At 30.4% G+C, this 20,167-nt stretch overlaps 1 protein-coding gene across 3 annotated transcripts in view; it reads left to right on the forward strand.

Moving 5' to 3' along the window:
* Positions 1-16,522, forward strand: part of LOC129962105 (iroquois-class homeodomain protein IRX-6-like) — a 45,944-nt gene extending 29,422 nt beyond the window's left edge. For all 3 annotated transcript variants that reach the window (XM_056075830.1, XM_056075831.1, XM_056075829.1), the window contains exons 5-6: positions 9,492-10,361; positions 15,350-16,522. In XM_056075830.1, the coding sequence (XP_055931805.1) occupies positions 9,492-10,361; positions 15,350-15,363 (884 nt within the window). In that variant the 3' untranslated portion in view covers positions 15,364-16,522. The remainder of the gene's footprint in view (positions 1-9,491; positions 10,362-15,349) is intronic.
* The last annotated feature ends 3,645 nt before the right edge of the window (positions 16,523-20,167 follow it).

Genomic DNA, 20,167 nt, shown 5'->3' on the forward strand with positions numbered 1-20,167 from the left:
GAATTAATTTATCTTCCTTAACGAGGCAAGTGACGTTATTGTTCCATTTGTTATTGAACATAATATCCTCGAACTTCTGTTTCAAGAGTCTTTAGAAAATGCAGACATCCATCGTTTGGTTTGTAGAATGTAGGCAGAGGAAGAGATTGCAGATCTTCAGCAGTTGCAACTCGAATACAAAGTGGATCGTAGTTGGATATTCAATTTTAATATTCCAAGTGTATTTCCATTTTTCCAAGATCTGAAATATTTGCCGTAATTATTTAAGTTGTTAACTTTTAATGTAAATTAAGTTGCATTCAATTTTACCATCCTCCACCCGGCTTGGTAGTCTGATGGTAAGGTCTCGGCTTCGAAATCGGAGGGCTTCGGGTTCGTGGTCCGATTCCATCGAAGAACCGTCCTATAAGCCGGTCTGGTGCACGAAGTCAAACGTTCTCCCGCTGATGTGGTGTGGAAGTTCAGAGAGGGGGTGCCAGCTCGGGTGTCGTGTTTGTCATCTGACCGAAGTTCAAGAGGTCTGTCTCAAAGTACCCCTAGTGTTGCTTTAAAAATGGGACATTAATATAACTAAACTAAAACTAAACTACCATTCTCCACCATCCCAAATATGGGAATGAGAGATATGGAAATGAGATGTTTTCGCATAAGTAAGCTTGTTCTAGCTTTCAGGTAGATATAGAAATGAATGAGGCTGAGCTACCTCCATACCAATGCCCAATTGTATCCTCTTCATGCATGCGTGTGTGGTGGGAATTTTGGTTACACCGTAATTAGAGCAATTTTGCATTCCCTTTAGAGCCTGATTATGCTGTCGTACCTGCAAGATCTTCATATTACTCCGAACACTTTAGCATGAAGGTTGCGGCTCGTTTTGTAGTCGTTTTTGTTTTTGCTCTTCTCTCTTTCAATGCTGCATCCTCTCGCTCATTCATTTAGTGTTTTAAATTTTCGCCAAATTCTAATTTGAATTTAATTCCCACATATACACGAAAATGAGCATTAATTAATGATAAATATTAAGAATTTTAATGAAATCTAATTATTTATTAAATATTTCTCAGTTATTTCAAATTAAGAAGTTTCCATTGCTTCAGAATGCCTAATTGAAGTAGCCTTTCTTTGATATGGCAAGGGGGGTGGAATGTGAATTCATTTATTTTTATTATTTATTGATTTTTTGGCTTGGATTAATTTGCTTTCTGTCTGGCTTTTCATCGAAACATAGTTTTATTGTAGAAATCTAAAACTTTAGCATTTTGAAATTACTTTAAATTTTCTACAGTGGGGGTCCAAAAGGGATGGACAGTTATAAGTATCGTTTACAATTATATTCGTGCTCTTAAATTTTTCTCTTATATTTACATGATTGACATGTGCATCGAATTCCGATATTTTTGATATTTCAGTTCATAATTAAATCAAATTAGAAATTAGTTAAAAGATAAGAACCACTTGAATCCGCTTAAGTATCTTTAATATCGACTGAAAAAGCAATAAATATCCCACATAAAAACCCACATTATTTTACCTCTTAATTAGATGTCATGACATCTAATTAAGAGGTAAAATAAATTTGTATGTCATGAGATTAACTTACTTTTTCTTCTTTTGAATTGGTCATTTTCTGCCTTGTATTTGTTTCATATTAATCTTTTGGCCAACGATACAATGCTTCTCATATTTAAATTTGAAGCATTAGATTTTTTTTCGAATCAATTTAATTCTATGATACGAACAAAATATATGCCGGCTGATTGCGATCAAAAGTTCTTGCGCACTGCTTATATCTGTCCTTGTAATATAAAAAAGCAATTACCAATATGTATTTATCCTTAAATGTTGAACATGTAGTTTTTATCTCTTTAGGAAACTTTTCAAAGCATTTCATGAATATAATTGTAAATGTAATTGTTCTACAACAGGAAACTTTTGGCTGAAGTTACTTGATAACAAACCATCAAATGGGCAGTTCAATTGTATGTTATGGATCATTTTTCCTGTTGATAACATGACAATGTATGTTTTACTTAAATCACGCACCACCTCTAAATTCTGTTCATAACAAAGTGCTTTAATATGAAATGCAAATTGAAATAATGAAGGGCTTAAAATGATTCTTTACACAATGAAAGAACTGTATAATTTAAGGAGCTTTAAAACAATGAACTACAGAAACACTGTAAACGGGTGCATGACACTAAAATAAGAATTGTAGTAATTTGTATTTTTATTACTTTACTTTTTAAAATGTTTTCAGATTTTTTTGTGTGTATATTGAAAAATACATTGTTATATTTAGTGATTTTTTTCCCCGTACTCTCTGTAGGCAATGATTACTGGTAGTTTATTCACCGTGTTAAATAAATATTTCTTTTGCTTTAATTTTTTCTGCAAACTAGGTCTGTTCTTTTTAAACTGATGGTTGTGAATTATAAGTTTTAATCCATAACGTTTTCATCACATTTGCTTTTCACAAATATTTCTTCTTCATATATAATTAAAAATTTCTGATATAATAGTAAAGATTATAGAATTTCATTAACCTCTTCGTCGTCCGAAACGCGTCTAGCGCATTCAAGTGAAACTTCTACAGGGTGGCCGTAACGCGCTTCAAGCGCTCTTCAACATTTCAAAACTTTAAAACGTTTAAAATGCTTTGTAAATCTTTACTTATTTCAGTTATTATTTTTATTTGTTCTATTGCGGGGGCAGAGGGCCACTGAGGAGAGATTTTCGCGGACTGGAGAGGACGGCGAAACGGTTAAATTTAACCAAAAAAAAAAAAAAAAACCCTTCTTAACTGACATTTTGCATTGGTCATTAATTAATGAAGAATTTGTATTATTTTTCCATCAGATCGAATGTTTAAATCATAAAATGTTATTAATTTAAGAAGGTTTACAAGTAGTAAAGTCTAAGAGCGCCAGCGATAGATAGCAATTTATTTTTTAAATTACAAATCGTGTTGGTAATAATTAATTTTTTCTTCTTAATAGATTGATGGTTAGTTGTTAATTAAAATCTATCACTTAATTGCAGAATCATTTCCTTAGCTGAAGCTGAAAATAATCCGTGAAAGAACTTCATTATGAATTCCTCAAAGTGTGAGAACCCCTATGTAGTAAGCGTTAAAGCATTTTTCTCTAAACTATTCTTATTGTATATTCTCAACTTTTCCCCCCTGTCGCTTAACGCATTTCTGCACTAAAAAAAAAAAAAAAGGGAAGCCTCAAGACATAATAAATATCGCAATATTTGACACAGGCCAACCTTAAAGTGCTCATTAGTCTATTGCTACATGCACCTTTATGCAATGGCAGCCGCAAAGAAACGACTAAGAATGAGGCAATGGAGGGTGAAAAAAATGGCGACATTAATAACTTCATTACGCTGGCTGGCAGTTGACATCTCCATTTTCTGGAAAAATATCCACGCCTTTTATGTTCCTTTATTTCAAGCTCCGATCCTTTATGTTTTAATTTGTAACCACAGCGAGTGTTTAAAACGGAGTTCCAGGTACTTAAATTGAGCGATAATGTTTCCTACCACTACCAAGTTAACGACCAGTCATCACACGTAGCCGGGTAATAAACCAAATATACATGTATACCCTCCGTGCACGACTAATAGCGCATTATAGAATTATGACTGACATGCACGTCATATCCCATGTGCCCCATCTGTTACAGAGACGTATCTTCTTACCAGTATCTTTTTATTTTTTTATTTCGTGGAATGGGTATACCAAAGGAGTTTCACCACACCTGTCATGTCGAATGCTAAAGACATCCCAAAGTTTTGCACCAGGGTAATAATTGAGACATCTAGCAGCATGTAATTGCTGGCTTTGGCCTATCCCCCATTGACCGAACAGAGAGGTGGACAGCTCAATTGAGCAGCGCTCAAAATTTACGAGCATCGATAAGTAAGTGCTATATATTCCAGGAGCAGAGCTTTCTCGTGCTACCCCAGGGCCCAACGTGCCAAATAGGAAGGGGAGGAGCCCTCAACACAACGCACACAAATCATACTCCGAGCAAATTGGTCCCGTCCGTCAACAATAATTACAAGCAGTTATACTAGGCAAGAGGAGTTCCTATCAAGAAGAAAAGTCAAGGGGGGAAGAAAAACGAATTCATACTTTCTCTCTCCGCCATACCGGCAGCATTGTTTTAGAGGAGATGGAAGATATTTATAGGCAGAAATCACGCAAAGGTCCCACTCGAGAAATTAAGGCTGGATTTTTCGTTGGAAACCTCTCACGGACGTGTCCCATATTAAGAAGTCCGCAGAGAGCACCATTACAATTTTTTACACTTCAAAGACCATGAAAATTAATCTTTCGATAGATGGGGTTGATTTTATCTAACGTAACTACATTACCTGCTGGCAATAATACAATGTTAATCATGTGAGTAGTTTCAGACGGTTTAGATAGATTGGGTCTTTACCTATCATTTTGATAGATAAGGAGCTGTCTTTTTCGTATCTAAAATATTTTTCATTAATTTATCTATTCCACACCTGCAATGTCAGAATCACACCGTAAAAACACTCTTAAATTTTATGCGCATTTTTTATTCTGAAATAGTATTTATGGTTGAGAAACTTTTTCTCAGACGAATTCTAGATTGAGTTGAGAATCTGATAGCGCCAAGTTATTTCTGTATCTTCGTTTTCTGTCGTGGATATTTTTCAAGAAACTGAGTCCACATTGTTCTGAAATTGCATTCTGTTGATGAATAATAATCTTATAACGAAACTATCACAATTTTTTTTTCATCTTTTTCTTCTTCTTTGTATATGAAAATACAAAGGAAAAGTATTGATATCGTCAAAACTTTTAATAAATCGCCTCATTTTGGATCTTCTAGCGTACAGCCGACCACCCCGCTACCACTGAACGTAGCAGTATCTACAGGATTTGTTGTGGCCGAACTGTCCCCTATTTTGCACTATATTCAATTTCAAAAAGCTATTTCTAGTACTATGTTTACCTGTTAATAATCTATGTCTAGTACTCTGAATAACTATGTCTAGCACTATGAATACCTGTAAATATAATTTTAAAAAATTAAATAATCTAGATGGATGAAATCATTCGGTTTTGTAATCAGATTGTAGAAATATATCAAAGTTAGGCATTTGTTCCTTATCGCGCTGAGCCATTATCTATCTATCTATCTATATATATATATATAATGTTCATATGAATTGTGAAAAATACATAATCTATTCTCGTCATCATAAGGAAATTCAAACTCGAAATAAAGAAGGAATGTGAGAAAAAACTCAAGCTGCTTTAAAATTTGGCTTTTTCATGATGTAAACTTAACAAATATACTAGCATTTTGTTAAGTATCCATCATGAAATCTGAATACTTAACAAATCACAAAATTTATTAATTACAGAATCATCACAAAATTTATTAATTATAGGATTTGTAGAACATTATGCCATTAATATTTTATAATTACTCTTGCACTTCCCTCTTTCATTGCAATACCAAGAACACTTGATGATTTGTTCTGCATTATCTTATAATAGATCCGTAAAGAAAATGTTACTTTTTATTAAAACATTCACCTATACTGCCATTGAAATTTCATGAAATGAAATACACATTTACACTGCCATTGAAAATTTATGAAATGAAATACACATTTACATTGCCGTTGAAAATTCATGAAATGAAATACACATTTACATTGCCATTGAAAATTCATGAAATGAAATATAAATTTACATTGCCATTGAAAATTCACAAAAGAAACATTATCATGCTCATTAACATGTTCATTATCCATGAAAACATACGAAATGAAACGCACATGTTTTAATAAATAACATATAAAAGATTTTATTATAATCGTAAACAGTGGCTTAAATTCTGTTTCGCCATCTAATCCAAACGTCTGTCTTTCTCAAATGGATTCCTGCAAGCAATTTTGTTTTGTGAAGCTCTAAATACCCAATAAGGAATTCAGTTACATATCGTTTTATGATCACTGCCTAAGGTAATGTATAATCAGTCATTACGAGTGCATGTACACGAGTTAATTCTATGAAGCCAAAGGGCTACATGCTCCTGATGCTTCATGAAAACTGCCAAACATTTCGTTTCATAAGGAAGAAACCGTCGATTATTGCCTGCAGCGAACGAGTTGTTTTCCAATTCGAATGAAGTTCATAGATAATTAGATGAAGAAAAATGTCAATAAATCTTACAGAAGATTGGTTTTTATCGGTGAAGTATTAGTTTTAGAAAATTACAACAAAATATCACTGGATCTACTTATTTGTTTATTAATCTATATGGAGCGACCTGAATATCTTATCTTTTGCTGTGGAAAAACAGCATTGCAATGTCATTAAAATATAAATCAATTCTTTGATTTAAATCTTAAAAGAAAATACTTATAAAATATAGAAATTAATATTGTTTAGAAGAAATGCTTTTCATATTGATTAATCCTACGAAAAATCCTCTTATGGTTTGGATTTTATTTTTCATTCGCATTAATTTTAATTTTACCACTCTGCTCACGGTTCTACAAGTTATTGAATTTCAGATTAGAACTTTCGTAAAAAAATATCCTAAAGAATATTTGTATTTAAAGATTCTAAATTCTGTTGTGACTGATTTTGAACTAACTTCTTTTATGTGAATTCATTTTACCTCCAGTTAAAAAGAAATGCTCAGATATTTGGCTGTTATATCTTCAGCGCTATTTAAGATTGACTTTCGAAGTCATCTTGAATAGATGTTCAGAATAGTAAAAGTAATATCAAAATCCTATAAATTATATATATATATAGTCATGAGTTTGCTCTCAACAAAAACTTTTTGTATACATTTTTTTTACTAATGTTTTTAAAATTTTTAATGCGTCTTTGGTGTCAAATTCTCTACCATAGTTAAAAATTAACAATTTTATTATCTTGTCTTGTGTTTCTTTAATTGGAAATAAATAATTAAAATTACATATTTCAGAAAATATTTCTGAAAATAGCTTTGATGAAATATTTAGTTTAACCATTTAACCGATGAATTTATTTCAAGTCCTCAAATCTCCCTTTATAAAATCAAGCAATTGATGCATTTACATATCGAACGCAATAAAAATAATTGTATAATAAATTTCGCAAAAAATTATATTAAAGCGAATAAAATTTTATTTTAATTAGATAAGCAATTACATGTCTATAGCGCAAGTAAACAGCTCAGTAACAAGTAAATTGAGTACAGCGAAACACTTCTGCTGATCTTCTTTTAAATATCGATTTAAATGGATTTTAAAAATTAAAAGCTATTTTTTTTTGTTTGTTCCAGTAGCTTATTACAGTTAGAAACATATTACATTATGAAGAATTTAAATTACATATCGTGTATAAAAAATATAATAGATACTTTAAGCTAAGTGTTCTTGACAATTTCCTTCACATTTCGTATTAAAAAAGCTGCTACTTTTCTAATTCTAGTACATCCAACACACTTGCCTTGCAGAATAAAAACCGCAACATTATTGCTACATATATATAACCGCATTTGGAAATTTTGTATTCGAAATAAAGAAAACACATTACAACGAAGAACAAATCTCTTTCCTACCACATGCCACGAGAAAGCATTATTGTAAAGCAAAAGGGATGGAAAGTACAAGACATTACTAGATACAAAATAAAATCCGTAAGATAAAGAAATATGTTGAGAAAACACGACGGAATACATCAAGAACATAGAGGGAAAGACCCAAAATAGCAAAACGAAAGTCAAACGAAATGGGCAGGAGCGGGAAAACTCAAAGACACTCTAGGGGTGTTAGCAGGGCACGCAACCACATGTTCCTCATGCTGTTCTTAGCCGCGGTGTCTTATTATGTCATAAATCTAACTAGCATGTGATTCTGTCATCCCTGAAATTGAGACATTAGCACTCAACAATAGCATGAAAAGCGCATTTAGCTAGGTATATGTTTTACGTAACGACCGCTATAATGTGTTACTTAGTTGCTTTTTTTTTGGTGCAACCTTTTATTGCTGCCGGATGAAATGGGCTCAAACATCCTCCGGTCCTTTCTTCTTACCCTCCCTTGCAATTTTTTTTTCCAGGCCCATTTCGGAAATGCCAATGGCTACGCATATTAATAAAAATCTTTGAGAGAGTGATTTTCCAATAAGACATGGCATGAAAATTATATCGCATATATCTTATTAAGTTGAGGCAGACCTCTAAAGAGTACCTGCATCCATGAAGGGCAAAGGAGAAGGTGAAGACCTGATATATATCAAAATAGGAGATCGCAGTATCAAATGGAGGGGTACACTGACTTGATTTATACGGTGTTTTTTAACGTGAAACTCGATAGTCGAGTTTTTCTTTTTTTAATCTGTAGTGCAAGTTGATTCATGTAGGTCATTTATATGTTGTTGCACTGATTATTTTACATGTATTAACATGTACTTCAATTATAGAGTTGAAAATGAGTAATGCTGATGAGTTCTCCGGTGCATCTTTATTTAATCAGTATTTTCACTTCACTGTAGAAGAAATGAACACATCACAATGATAATTGCATATGTAAGATTAAAAATATTCCTCCCTTTCTTTCTTTCCCTTTCTGAAGTAAAAACCTTACTAATTGCTATGGTGAGAATGGTAAATGAGTGACTTGCTAATTACATATGAATGTCATTTTATATTTTATAGTTTTGTTCGGCTGTAAATCTTTATTAATTTAACAAATCTGAAAAAATACTTGAATGATTTTAAAAAAAAACGGTTTAAATGTAATACTAGTCGATTCATTAATTGTTTTAGAAAGTAATTATTTTGATTGTTTTGAATTATTTGATAGTTTCGAAAAATGTGTAAAACTGTCATAACAATTTATATTTAAAAAGAAAAATTCTTTATCTTTTTTGGGACATGGTAGCAAAAAGGAAGTGAAGCATGATTGTAAGAATAATTTATCATACGAATTTCAAGATGAAAGTGTTTTAAGTTTTTCAAAATATATTAACTATGAAGATTTACGGAATTTTGTATAAAAAATATTTGATCTAATGAAATTTATTTTGGATTATCGTATTAAGGTAATCTTACCTGTTCTAAAAGGAATTTTAAAATCGCGTTTTTTATTTATTTTTTCAATGCTTTCAAATATTAATACATGGTGACAATGAAATTAGACGCAGAATAAAAAATCTGAAGAATCTAGTTAATCTCAAATAACTTCTTCTCATTATAGAAACAGAATGTTTCTCAACCAAATTTTACTTTTCAAAGCATAATTCAAATATTTTTTGCTTTTGCAAACTTATATAAAATTAATCTAGTAATCAGTTCTCAAAAAATAATGTCTCAAATCCTCATAAAATAAATTGCACACATTTTAAAATCTTTTATTAATGCAATTTGAATTATATGTGCTTTTCACCCCATTAATGCAATGCATTTTTCTAAAATGTTTTCAATTACTTTCAGAATCTCAAGAACAAGAATCGTCGCATAAAAATAACAACAGTGTCGGAGAAGAAACACCTCGACGTGAATCTTCATCTCCTTACAGAAGTGGTTCGGATTTAAGTGTGGATGATGCAGCATTAAAACCAGTTCAGACTTCTCCTACGAAGCTACAAATGACTGATATTGTGGAAAATGTAAAAACGGGCGAAGTGGTTTCGCCTGAGAAACCAAAAATTTGGTCGCTTGCACAAACAGCTACATCAGACAGTCCCTCTAATCCAAAGAAAAACATCTTGGAATCTCAGCAGACAGACATGAATAAAATGATCCGACGGATGGGTTACAACGAATCTCTGTATCCTCATCCTCCTCCAGATATGTCCCACCCTTCACCTTTCCACAGGAATATGTCCAGGATATCCCAGGACAGTTCTGCAGACTCTTCATTGTCGTCTCCACCGCTTTGGAGGACATCAGAGCTTCACAATTTCAACCCCAATGAAAAGTATGGCCGAATAACTCCTCTTGACTCTAATGATGTAGCGTCTGTGTCACCGTCCTCAGCAGGGTCCCCTGCGGTTGTACCATCCAGTTTAGAACAATCGAATAGAGTGTCCCCAAGTTTGAGTTACAACCGCATGGTAGGTAGTAGATTCAATATGCCATGCAACGACGGTATGCAAAATGTCAGCAGGCATATCATGGACTATTCGCAGTTTTATTCAAATCAAATGACTCCTATGGGACCTACGCTAGACATACGGACATTTCATCCAACATTTCTGAGGGCATCTCCATTTCCTTATCCAGTCGGCTATACGTGCACTCCACCTGCGATGTACCATACACCACCTGTAACGACACTTAGTAAAACGAAGGCAGATGATGGTAAGCATTATTTAAATAATTCACCTACTTTTGTTTTGTTTTTAAATTTTTATTTTTATTTTAATTTGAAATGTTTGACTATATTTAATCTTTATCATCAGTATATTAATGTTATATGCAACTGATTAGGCTGTGAAAAATACTTCAAACTGAAGTATGATCATTTTAACACAACAGGCAAGATCGATTATATTGAACTTGGGTCAAATTGTATATATTAATGATTCAAGCAGTAAAAAAGACTTCAGTAATCAAACACGTTCGCAAAAAATATTTTTATATTATAATTTGACTTTTTTTGTTTATTTACCAGATTAATAGTAACATAGCACTATTATAGCATGAGAAGCTGCAAGTTTCATAATTATTTTCGTTGATAAGAATATATGCTTCGAAAAATAAGAAAACGATAAGATTTAATTCAATACTTTTATTTACTAATAAAAGTCTTAAATAAGTCTTATAATTGTACTAATTATTCTAATCATCCGCTATTTGTACTAATCTTCTTATAATTTTAGATGACAATCGATAGAAATTTTCTTTTTAATACAGTTAAAAATAACTTATGTAATTTTAAAACTAAATACCTGTAAAATAAAAATATAAGAATCTCAGAGCGGGTTTTACTTTAAAAAAATTACAGAAAATCACAAATTTTTACGATAATACGAAAATAATTAACAGACGCAACGTTTTACTTACTGATTTAGTGAGAATGTCTTATTAAGATTAGTGCCATCATTTGAAATAATTATTCACTTTATGAGTTTTTTTTTTTTTTTTTTTTTTTTTTGCTTTTATACAAAAAGCACTCTAGAATTTCTATTCTATAATCTCTTAGAATAAAGTGAGAAAGAAAGTAAATTCTTTACACTTTTTTTCTTCTTCCATATTTTCACTTTACTTTCCTACGGCATATTCAATAAGGTGAAGAATATGGATGGATGGATGGGAGATAAAAAAAGCAAGAAATTGTTCGATTTGTTTCTGAAACTGCAATCCAGAAAAACCTGTAATTACGGATGTGTTTTTACATCATAGTTGGCAGGAAAACAATTTTTTTTTCTTCCAAATTTATCCTGATAATTGCCGCATTTAATAATCTCGAAACATCCTCAGAAATCTTATTTTAAATGAGCTGTCTGTGCTCGGCCCACTGATTCATTTCTCTTATCTCAATCCACTCAAATCACCTGCTTGTTTTCTTACTTGTCGTGAGCTTTTGTGTAATTGAGACGCACCAAATGCACCAAAATAAAGATGCTCACATACGATAGTATAATGGCAGAAAGCGTAATTCATCATTCGAAAGGCATCGAATTATGTTATTACTTTTTCGGAAGCTACCCCTCTGAGATTACGTTGAACGCAGAAGACCAACTTGTTGAGAAAATTGCCCGCGATTCATTATTTCCGCTATTGATAAAGAAGATTGTGAAGGTTTCCGTCTCGGTACGTATAGTCACAAAAGCTCGGATCCTAAAAGAATTCTAATGCATGTTTAAAGGAAATGGAAAGCAGAGACTCCAGTAATGTTGCAGTTCGGTCATGCGATCGAAGATTGGATTGTTTCACGAGATATGTTGCATTTGATATTCAAAGCATTTTGTGTAGTTTGTATCTACTTTTCGGCATCTGTTTTTTAATAGATTAGCTGAGCTAAGAATAGCTTTAAAAAATTGTATTGAACTTTCATCAGAGTGGAGATAAACGTATCAGCCAGAGGCCAAAACATGATATCACAAATTGTTTTGGGTTATTTACGTATTGCAAAAATAAATAAATAAATAAAATAAAATAAATTCCTAGGGTTTTACTGCATGAAAGATTTGTATAAATTTTAATTCACAATTCATATCAAGTTTGTTATTGTATTATTTATATGGAAGGATTATAAGTACAGTTATTTATTCTACTGCCACTCATTATTGTTTAATTTTAATTTTATTTATTTTTATTGCTTGCTTTCATTTGTTAACTAATAGTAATTTCATTACCAATCGAGCTCTCGCGATAAGTTAAATTCTAATCGGTAATGAGTTAAATTCTAATCGGTAATGAGTTAAATTCTAATTGGTAATGAGTTAAATTCTAATTGGTAGCAAGTTAAATTCTAATTGGTAGCAAGTTAAATTCTAATTGGTAGCAAGTTACATTTTAATCAGCTGCAAGTTAAATTTTAATCAGCAGCAAATTACATTTTAATTAGCTGCAAGTTAAATTCTAATCAGCAGCAAATTACATTTTAATTAGCTGCAAGTTAAATTCTAATCAGCTGCAAGTAAACTCTATCGAAGGGGAAATTGAGACGATATAGATGTCGCTGACATCAGGTTTGCAAGATGCCGTAGAAAGGAAATGTCTTTATTTATGCCATTTTTTTTTCAAGCCATATATAAAGTGTCGGATATAAATACCTTGCACCATGTGTTATTTACATTTTCTAAACCACGGATGAACACATGAGGATGAAAATCAAATTATAATTTTGACGCCACTTGCCACTACCTACGCCTTTATATCTAATATTTAATTCAAATTTTGCAAGCTGTAGTACTATTTGAATTTTATTGTAGTAATGAAAAGCTAGTGAAATTATAATCTTGGTAAACAAAAGGGTGTAAGAGAATCGTGTAGAGAAATTTTAAGATAGCAGAAAGCTTCAACATCACATAATTTTATCGCATTCCTTAACAAAAAAAAAAAATAACGTTTGATTTTAATTTTTGATTAAAATTGTCCCAACAAATTCTATTAAATCTTTTTCATCATAAATCCTTAATTCGTTTTCGAGTTTTTAAAATTTTCTCATGCACGAAGTATACAAAGAAATTATTAAAATCGTCAAAAAATTCCATCTCTATATTTTGAATCTCCTTGCCTTGATTTCAATAACATAATTTTTAGAGTTATGTTTATTTGTAAATACCATCATTAAAAAACTTACCAAATTAAGACAATGAAAATCTGGAATCCGATATTCACTCTAAAACAATTCATATCTGCGAAATTTCTCACGAAATCGTCAGCGGAAAAAGTCTGTCAGTCCAATCATCCATGTCTGTGTAAACCGTAAAAAGAACCAAATATATGAAAATATAGTAAATTAGTATCAAATTTTATTGCTAGAATTATAGATTTTTATGAAATTTTAGGAAAAATCTATAACTGGTGGAAAATCTTTCTGTGTTTATGAGAATATGATAACTAAAATAAAGCAGTAATCTTTATAAATGAAATTTTGTACATAATGCTGACATCAAATTCGGATGATGCAAAAGAAATTCAGAATTCAAATAACTTAAATAATTTATTTGCTGTTTCAAGAAAATAAGTTCAAAATGCATAAAATTGTGAAACTATAAATGTTCGAAAAAACAAAATGTAGGCTTCTTCTTAAGATTTTCCATTATATGTGCACATCTGAGAAATGCTTTTGACCGCCAAAGAAAATTGATCCTACAATAACACATGTTACGGACTATCTTTGAAAGTTAAACAATCTCAAACGTATCGAACGAATTGTAGACAGTGATATGTGAGAGGAAATGAGGGTGAAAATTGGAACACACCTGTATCCGAAACAAGTGCTCATTGATCATAAACGAAACCAATTGTTTTAAAGCAGGTTTTCACATCTTCGTAGTAAGAATTCTCACTCATTCGCAGGAAACAAAAGGAAATGGGGGAGACATTTGCTTATATATATATTTTTTTTTTAATTTTTTCATCGAATAATATAGATTATATTTTCTTTCAATACTGATAGCATTAATATACGAGCTTATATTAAAAAAACATGATAGATAGTAAGCAATTTTGTGCGTTCTTATAATTTTGCATAAGCAGTTATAATTAAGTACTAAATAACATGTATGCTATTTTATATACTTACAAAACTATCATTTGTGGTAAAACGCTTGATTTATAATATGCAGTAAATTAGTTATTGATTGATAGGTTTACCCTCCCCTCCACTCCTGAATAAAGATTTTTTTTAAATTTTTTTATATACTTAAGTGCTTATTTTAAAGATTTATCGTATGCGCTATCCACCTATGGTGACCATTTGGTTCTCGAGCTTTTGATTGTATTTAATTAAGTCTCTTGCACATTAATAATGGGTAATTTCATATTATATTTATTGGGCATATGAAACTTTTTAATCGATGCCAATCGCATTACATTATAGCGCTAATAAAAAACGTAATTGTTAGATTAACTGATCTAATTATTGCGGAATTATATCTTCATTTTTATTTGTCATATAAACAAATTACTCAGATATTAAACAGAATCCTTGTTCCTTAGCTTTCATTAAAGAGAGAAAAAAAAAAATCATAGAATAAAGCATTTCTTGAAAACGATTTGAATTTTTGGGTAACAATGTAATGTATTGTTGTAAATTACTCATAAAATATTTTTAAATAATTTTTCGAAATTCAGGAAAAATTTTCACGACTGTTAAATTGGGTATCATTAATTATTTTTTTCAAATAGGTATTTTCAAATAGCTGTAAGTTTATTTTTAAAATTTTGAAACAGTTAAAAAATCATTTTTACTCTGTAATAATTGTGAAATTTTTGTAAAACAAGGTCAAAGTTTCACTTAATTATTTTTATTAAATTAAAATTGTAACAAAAATTTCAAAATAATCGCTCTAAGGTGCGTGTTCCCATTTTTCGAAATAAGGTTGCTGTAGAATCAAACGGTATGACCTGGAGAATGCAAATACACAAACACGTATTCATCTTGATTATTAACGAAGATTATCACTTCTACTATTTTTAATAAATAATATTAGAAGGATTAATTATTTTTATTTTGTATAATTGTTAAAGTCCGTCATTTCATTAAGGTTTCGCACTATGCAGCTGTAAAATAAGAAATTTTTTGCATTCTACAATTTTGAATTAATTTCATGCTTTATTTAAACATAATATTTGAAGAGCGATAACTTAACTTTTTATTTTATTTTTGACAGGTAATTCAAGTTGATCAAAGAGCCAACATCATCCAAGCTGTAGAGTTTCTGTTTCGAATTACTGTAAACATCTTTTTTGGACTAATTAATAACGAAGCCAAAGAAGCCGACTCATTAATCTGTTGAGAACTTATGTTATGAAAACTTTGTTCGACCATCAAGTGTTCCACATTACATCAACTTCAGATTTGTGACGATAGAAAATGGTTGTGCTCAGATTGGCATTTTATGTAAATACTAGAAAAATATTTTTATGAAGATTCAATTTTATGTTTTTAAGTTAATTACGAAATTATATTTTTATCTAAAGAACAATGCTATCGACATGAAGATGTTTTCGCTTCCATTGTTCTGTAGATGCTGTGATGTAAAAAAGCAGAAAAAAATGTGAATTCTAGTAAAAAAAATATCTATGAATTCCCTTCAAAATATTTTAAAATTGTTATAAATATTTTAAGACTGATGACTGGAAAAAAGGATGGGCGAAATTGAAAGAAAGTCGTCTATTTAAATCAACTTAAAGAAAATTATCATGATATAAAGCGTCACATTGTATGATCTTTCATTTCAGATTATTTTTAAGCAATTAGTTATACATTAAGTTTTTTTTTGTCAAGTGTGTAAAAAAATTAAGTTGTTCCTTGATAAAATCCTACTTAGTACTTATTGCTAAGTAATTTCTCAAATACCTACCGTAGAATTAAAGATATCAACATTAATTTCTCAATTCGATAGATTTGTTGATATCGTAGCATGTTTTAATTGTTATAACAATTCAATAAGGGCATTTTAGTAAAACGAATTAAATACTCATTTGTATGTGAGAGTGTAACATGAAAAGAAAACTTTCATGCATCATGTAAACATTCATGTAAATTCTGGAAAAGCATATGCTGTAACGAACTTTGATACTTCCATTGCATTAGGAAGTACGATTTGCAGCAAATGACTCTGAGCTTCTGGGTAATAAATGTTTCACAACTTCTTGTACATAAACATAATCATTCATTATAAGAAATTGAAACGAATTCAATTATTTGTCAGGTTTCAACTTTATTAGAGATTAATTTGCAGTGCAAAGAAAGCTCTTTTGACTTATCATATTTAAAAATGTGAATCCTGCTCATCAAAGTCAAGTAATTTATGTAAATTATATGCACGAGATATTTGATATGAGAAATTAATGTAATTTACTGTAGTGTATTAAAATATTTTTTGTTATACATAATTATTGAAAAAAAATATAATAAATTAGTATTAAAAGCATTTGGTAATCTTTTCTACTACTATACATTTCACAGGTTTAAAAAATTATACAGTACATTGTAACATGTTCAATAAATATTTCAATACATTTCCATGAAATTAAAAAATTAGATGTGTGAATCTAAAAATATTTTAATCAAGTTGTGATTAACTATATTTTTTTCCTTTTATTTATAATGATAGAATTTTTAAATTAGATGCTAAAAGATGCTGAAATAAGTTTTCAGATATCTTTCTCTATAGCAAATTAAAATATTTTCAATAAAAATGTGATTAAAATATTAAATCTGACTTATATTACAATACTTTTAAAATATAAAAATTCTTTAATCATATGAAACACTTTTGTTTTGGATTCTACTTGAGCTATTTAAACATTTTTCTTTCGAGAGTCGATTCTCAGGGGGGGGGGGATAATGTGACCCAAGTTTGGACGCCAAGTAAGGAAATGAAATCTAAATTAATTGTATCTGAAAAGTAAATCTAATTTAATTAATTGCAGTTGAGTCTAAAGTGGTCTCATCATTTTACTTAAAAATTTGATTATAAAACATTTCGTTAAGCAGAAATTTGCAAATCAAGAAATAAAATTAAAAGAGCAATAAAGAATTGGAAATTTTTATAATCTTCATAAATGACTTTAACACAAATCCTAAACTGCGAAAAATCCTTGATCCCATAGAATGGATTTATAATAAACCTGATTTTACAGATGTATTATAAACCCATTTTTCAAAAAATATTAACAGATTTGTAAATATTGATTTTTTTCCCCAAAAGCTTAGTATTTTTTTTTCTCTTGAGAGGGTTTCTTATTAACCTCTTTTTTACCATCTTCGTCGATCACTATGCATTGCTTCCATATCTTTCTGATGCAGAAATTTTTCTTCCAAATTTTTCAAGCTATAGATTTTTCTTTATCTTAATGCCACTCTTGTGTCAAAATTTCTTACATCAAATTTTTCAAACCATTTTTTTTTATACAAAATACTTGCATAGATTGGCTAGATCTGCTTTCATATTTCTGTATGCAATGTTATTGTCATACATTGTTTTAAATTGTATCCGACACTAGTGACTCCAACTATCACAACGAAATTGCGCATATCTTGTTGCATGAGATTTTTCGTATACAATGTAGTGCACCAAACGGCTATACAAGTAAGTACTAGCGACGACGGTATTCAGAATCACTCATTGAAGAATATTATTAAAATACAGTAGAAAGTAATTTCCTTTCTTTTATCACGGTAAATTTCTCGATGAGGTTCCAGTAATCGATTTGGTTGATGATTTAGTTTTAAAGTGAACAAATGAAAAATTATAAAATGTTATATGGGGGGAGGGTTAGTCGGGAAAACTTCATTACATATAAATTATCTTTCATAATATAGAGAGTAAATAATTTGTAAATGTCTTTCAAAATCAAAATTCCGTCGAAAATTTTGTTAAATGCAATATTCGATGAACAATGACTGCTGTGTTTTGGAAATGTTAATAGCCTTTTAAAAATAATCTCTCTCTCTCTCTCTCGCGCACACACACACACACACACACACACACACACACACACACATATATATATAATGCTAAAAGAAGGCGTCTCTATGGATTTTTTTTTACAATGGCAATTTTCTTGGCAATTCCGTTTATGGGTCACGATCCGTAATTTAACACCTTGACCTGTGAATTGACTTGAACTTCCAAATTAGATGCCGCATCCTATTTGGGACATTTATTTTAATTTTAATTTCTGTAATAATACAAGGGAAATTTGAAATATTGGACATGTTTTAAGTGATTTTTTTTTTTTTTAACATTTTTAATCATTTGATACTTTTAGTTAACTTCCAATTTATATTGCAATTTCATTGTATGCAATCAGGTTAAAAAACACCAATTCATTTTTTCTTTAAATGCACTTTGATGCAAGCTAATCTTGCCTATTTCTGAATAATAATTGAGTATAAACTAAGTTATGCATGATTAGAATAATACTAGCACCAAATTTAATTTATAATAATAAATATACCTGCTCTTTTAAGTAATATTAACTTATTGTTTTTGAAATAATTTTTTTATTTATTCAAGAATATTCCTAATGTTTTTTTAGAAGATTGTTGTCGTTAAGATATCCATAATCAAATCATTCCAGGACCTTTCAACTGAACAATCCCATTCAATATTATATGCAATTTACGATAAAACATGATCAATCAAAATTCATTTGTCGAAAACTATAAATATCTTGTGCAGACAAATTAGAATAAAATATAACAATCTATTTCTTCAACTATTAGATTGTTAACTCATTACAGACATCACCCAGCATTTCTCGAAATACCGTTAATTTACTAGCAAAAGTTCTTGGACCATCAAAGAAGTTAACGATGCAAAGTACTTTCACCACTTTGTGAACACATAAAAGCACAGCTTATGCTTCTCAATTGATGGCAGACTTGCAAATAATCTCCATTCATTGTGTTCAAAGTATCGAGGAAAAACAAAAAGATATAAACTGAACTCCATTCCGCCGGTCGTTGCGAATCACTATAATTTGAAGCAGAACATTACCTGTGAAAGAAGTCCATTGTTACCGGTGGACATAGTTTTTAGCCAGCCTTAACACGAAGTGTACATAATTCAGGTATTTCCACACGTGACCAATTTTCGTCGGATGACGTGTGCGGTATCCGAAAATTGGCTTCCACACCATTTTGCACTGAATGCAAATGTAGATTTAATAGCCATGTAATTTGCGCCTTCGTTGTGCATGATATCACCAAGGAAGGTTTAAAAAAAATGCCTCTCAAGTTACAAGGCGGGTTTGCCCGGCAATATAGGAAGATACCGTATCACGCTAGGTGATCTCGTTGCAGCTATGTCCAAAGGGCAACAAAAAGAGGTGGAATTTGAAATGTATCTTTTTTGTGGTGATTTCCTACAGCATGTATAATTTCGGTGATAAATGGGCTTGAAGAACAAGATAGGTCAACTCTCTGAAATATATATATATTTCATTCTTTTAGCTTGTTTTCTTATTGCGGTACAAATATATCATTATGAAAATACAAATTTTCGATTGGTATCAATATGGTTCGTAATTTTAACCGATTATCGCATTAAAATAACAATAAATTTGTGTTTATTAAAACTATCTTACAATTTTTAATAAGTTACTTTTATTCCAATCATTTTTTTTTTGCTTGTTTTAGAAATAAATCATATAAACACTGATAAATCTTTAGTACATTAATCTAGTTATAGATATTTCAGCCAAATGAATTGTTTTATATTTGTGCATCTCAATGCTAGCTTTTTTCATATATAAATGTCAAATATTTGATGGTAAAATGTTTAGCAGAAAAGTTATACCGTAAAGTTAATACGGTATAACTTTTAATACAGTATAAGCTTATAGTTATATCGAAAAGTTATAGCAGATGAATTTTTAAGGATACAAATTCAAATAAAAATTAAAATCAAACATTGTGAAAATCTTTTTGCAAATTTTTCTGAAGAGATGAGAAATAAACATTACAAAAAATTATT

This window comes from Argiope bruennichi, chromosome 2 (assembly GCF_947563725.1).
Source record: "Argiope bruennichi chromosome 2, qqArgBrue1.1, whole genome shotgun sequence".
Taxonomy (NCBI): Eukaryota; Metazoa; Arthropoda; class Arachnida; order Araneae; family Araneidae; genus Argiope; species Argiope bruennichi.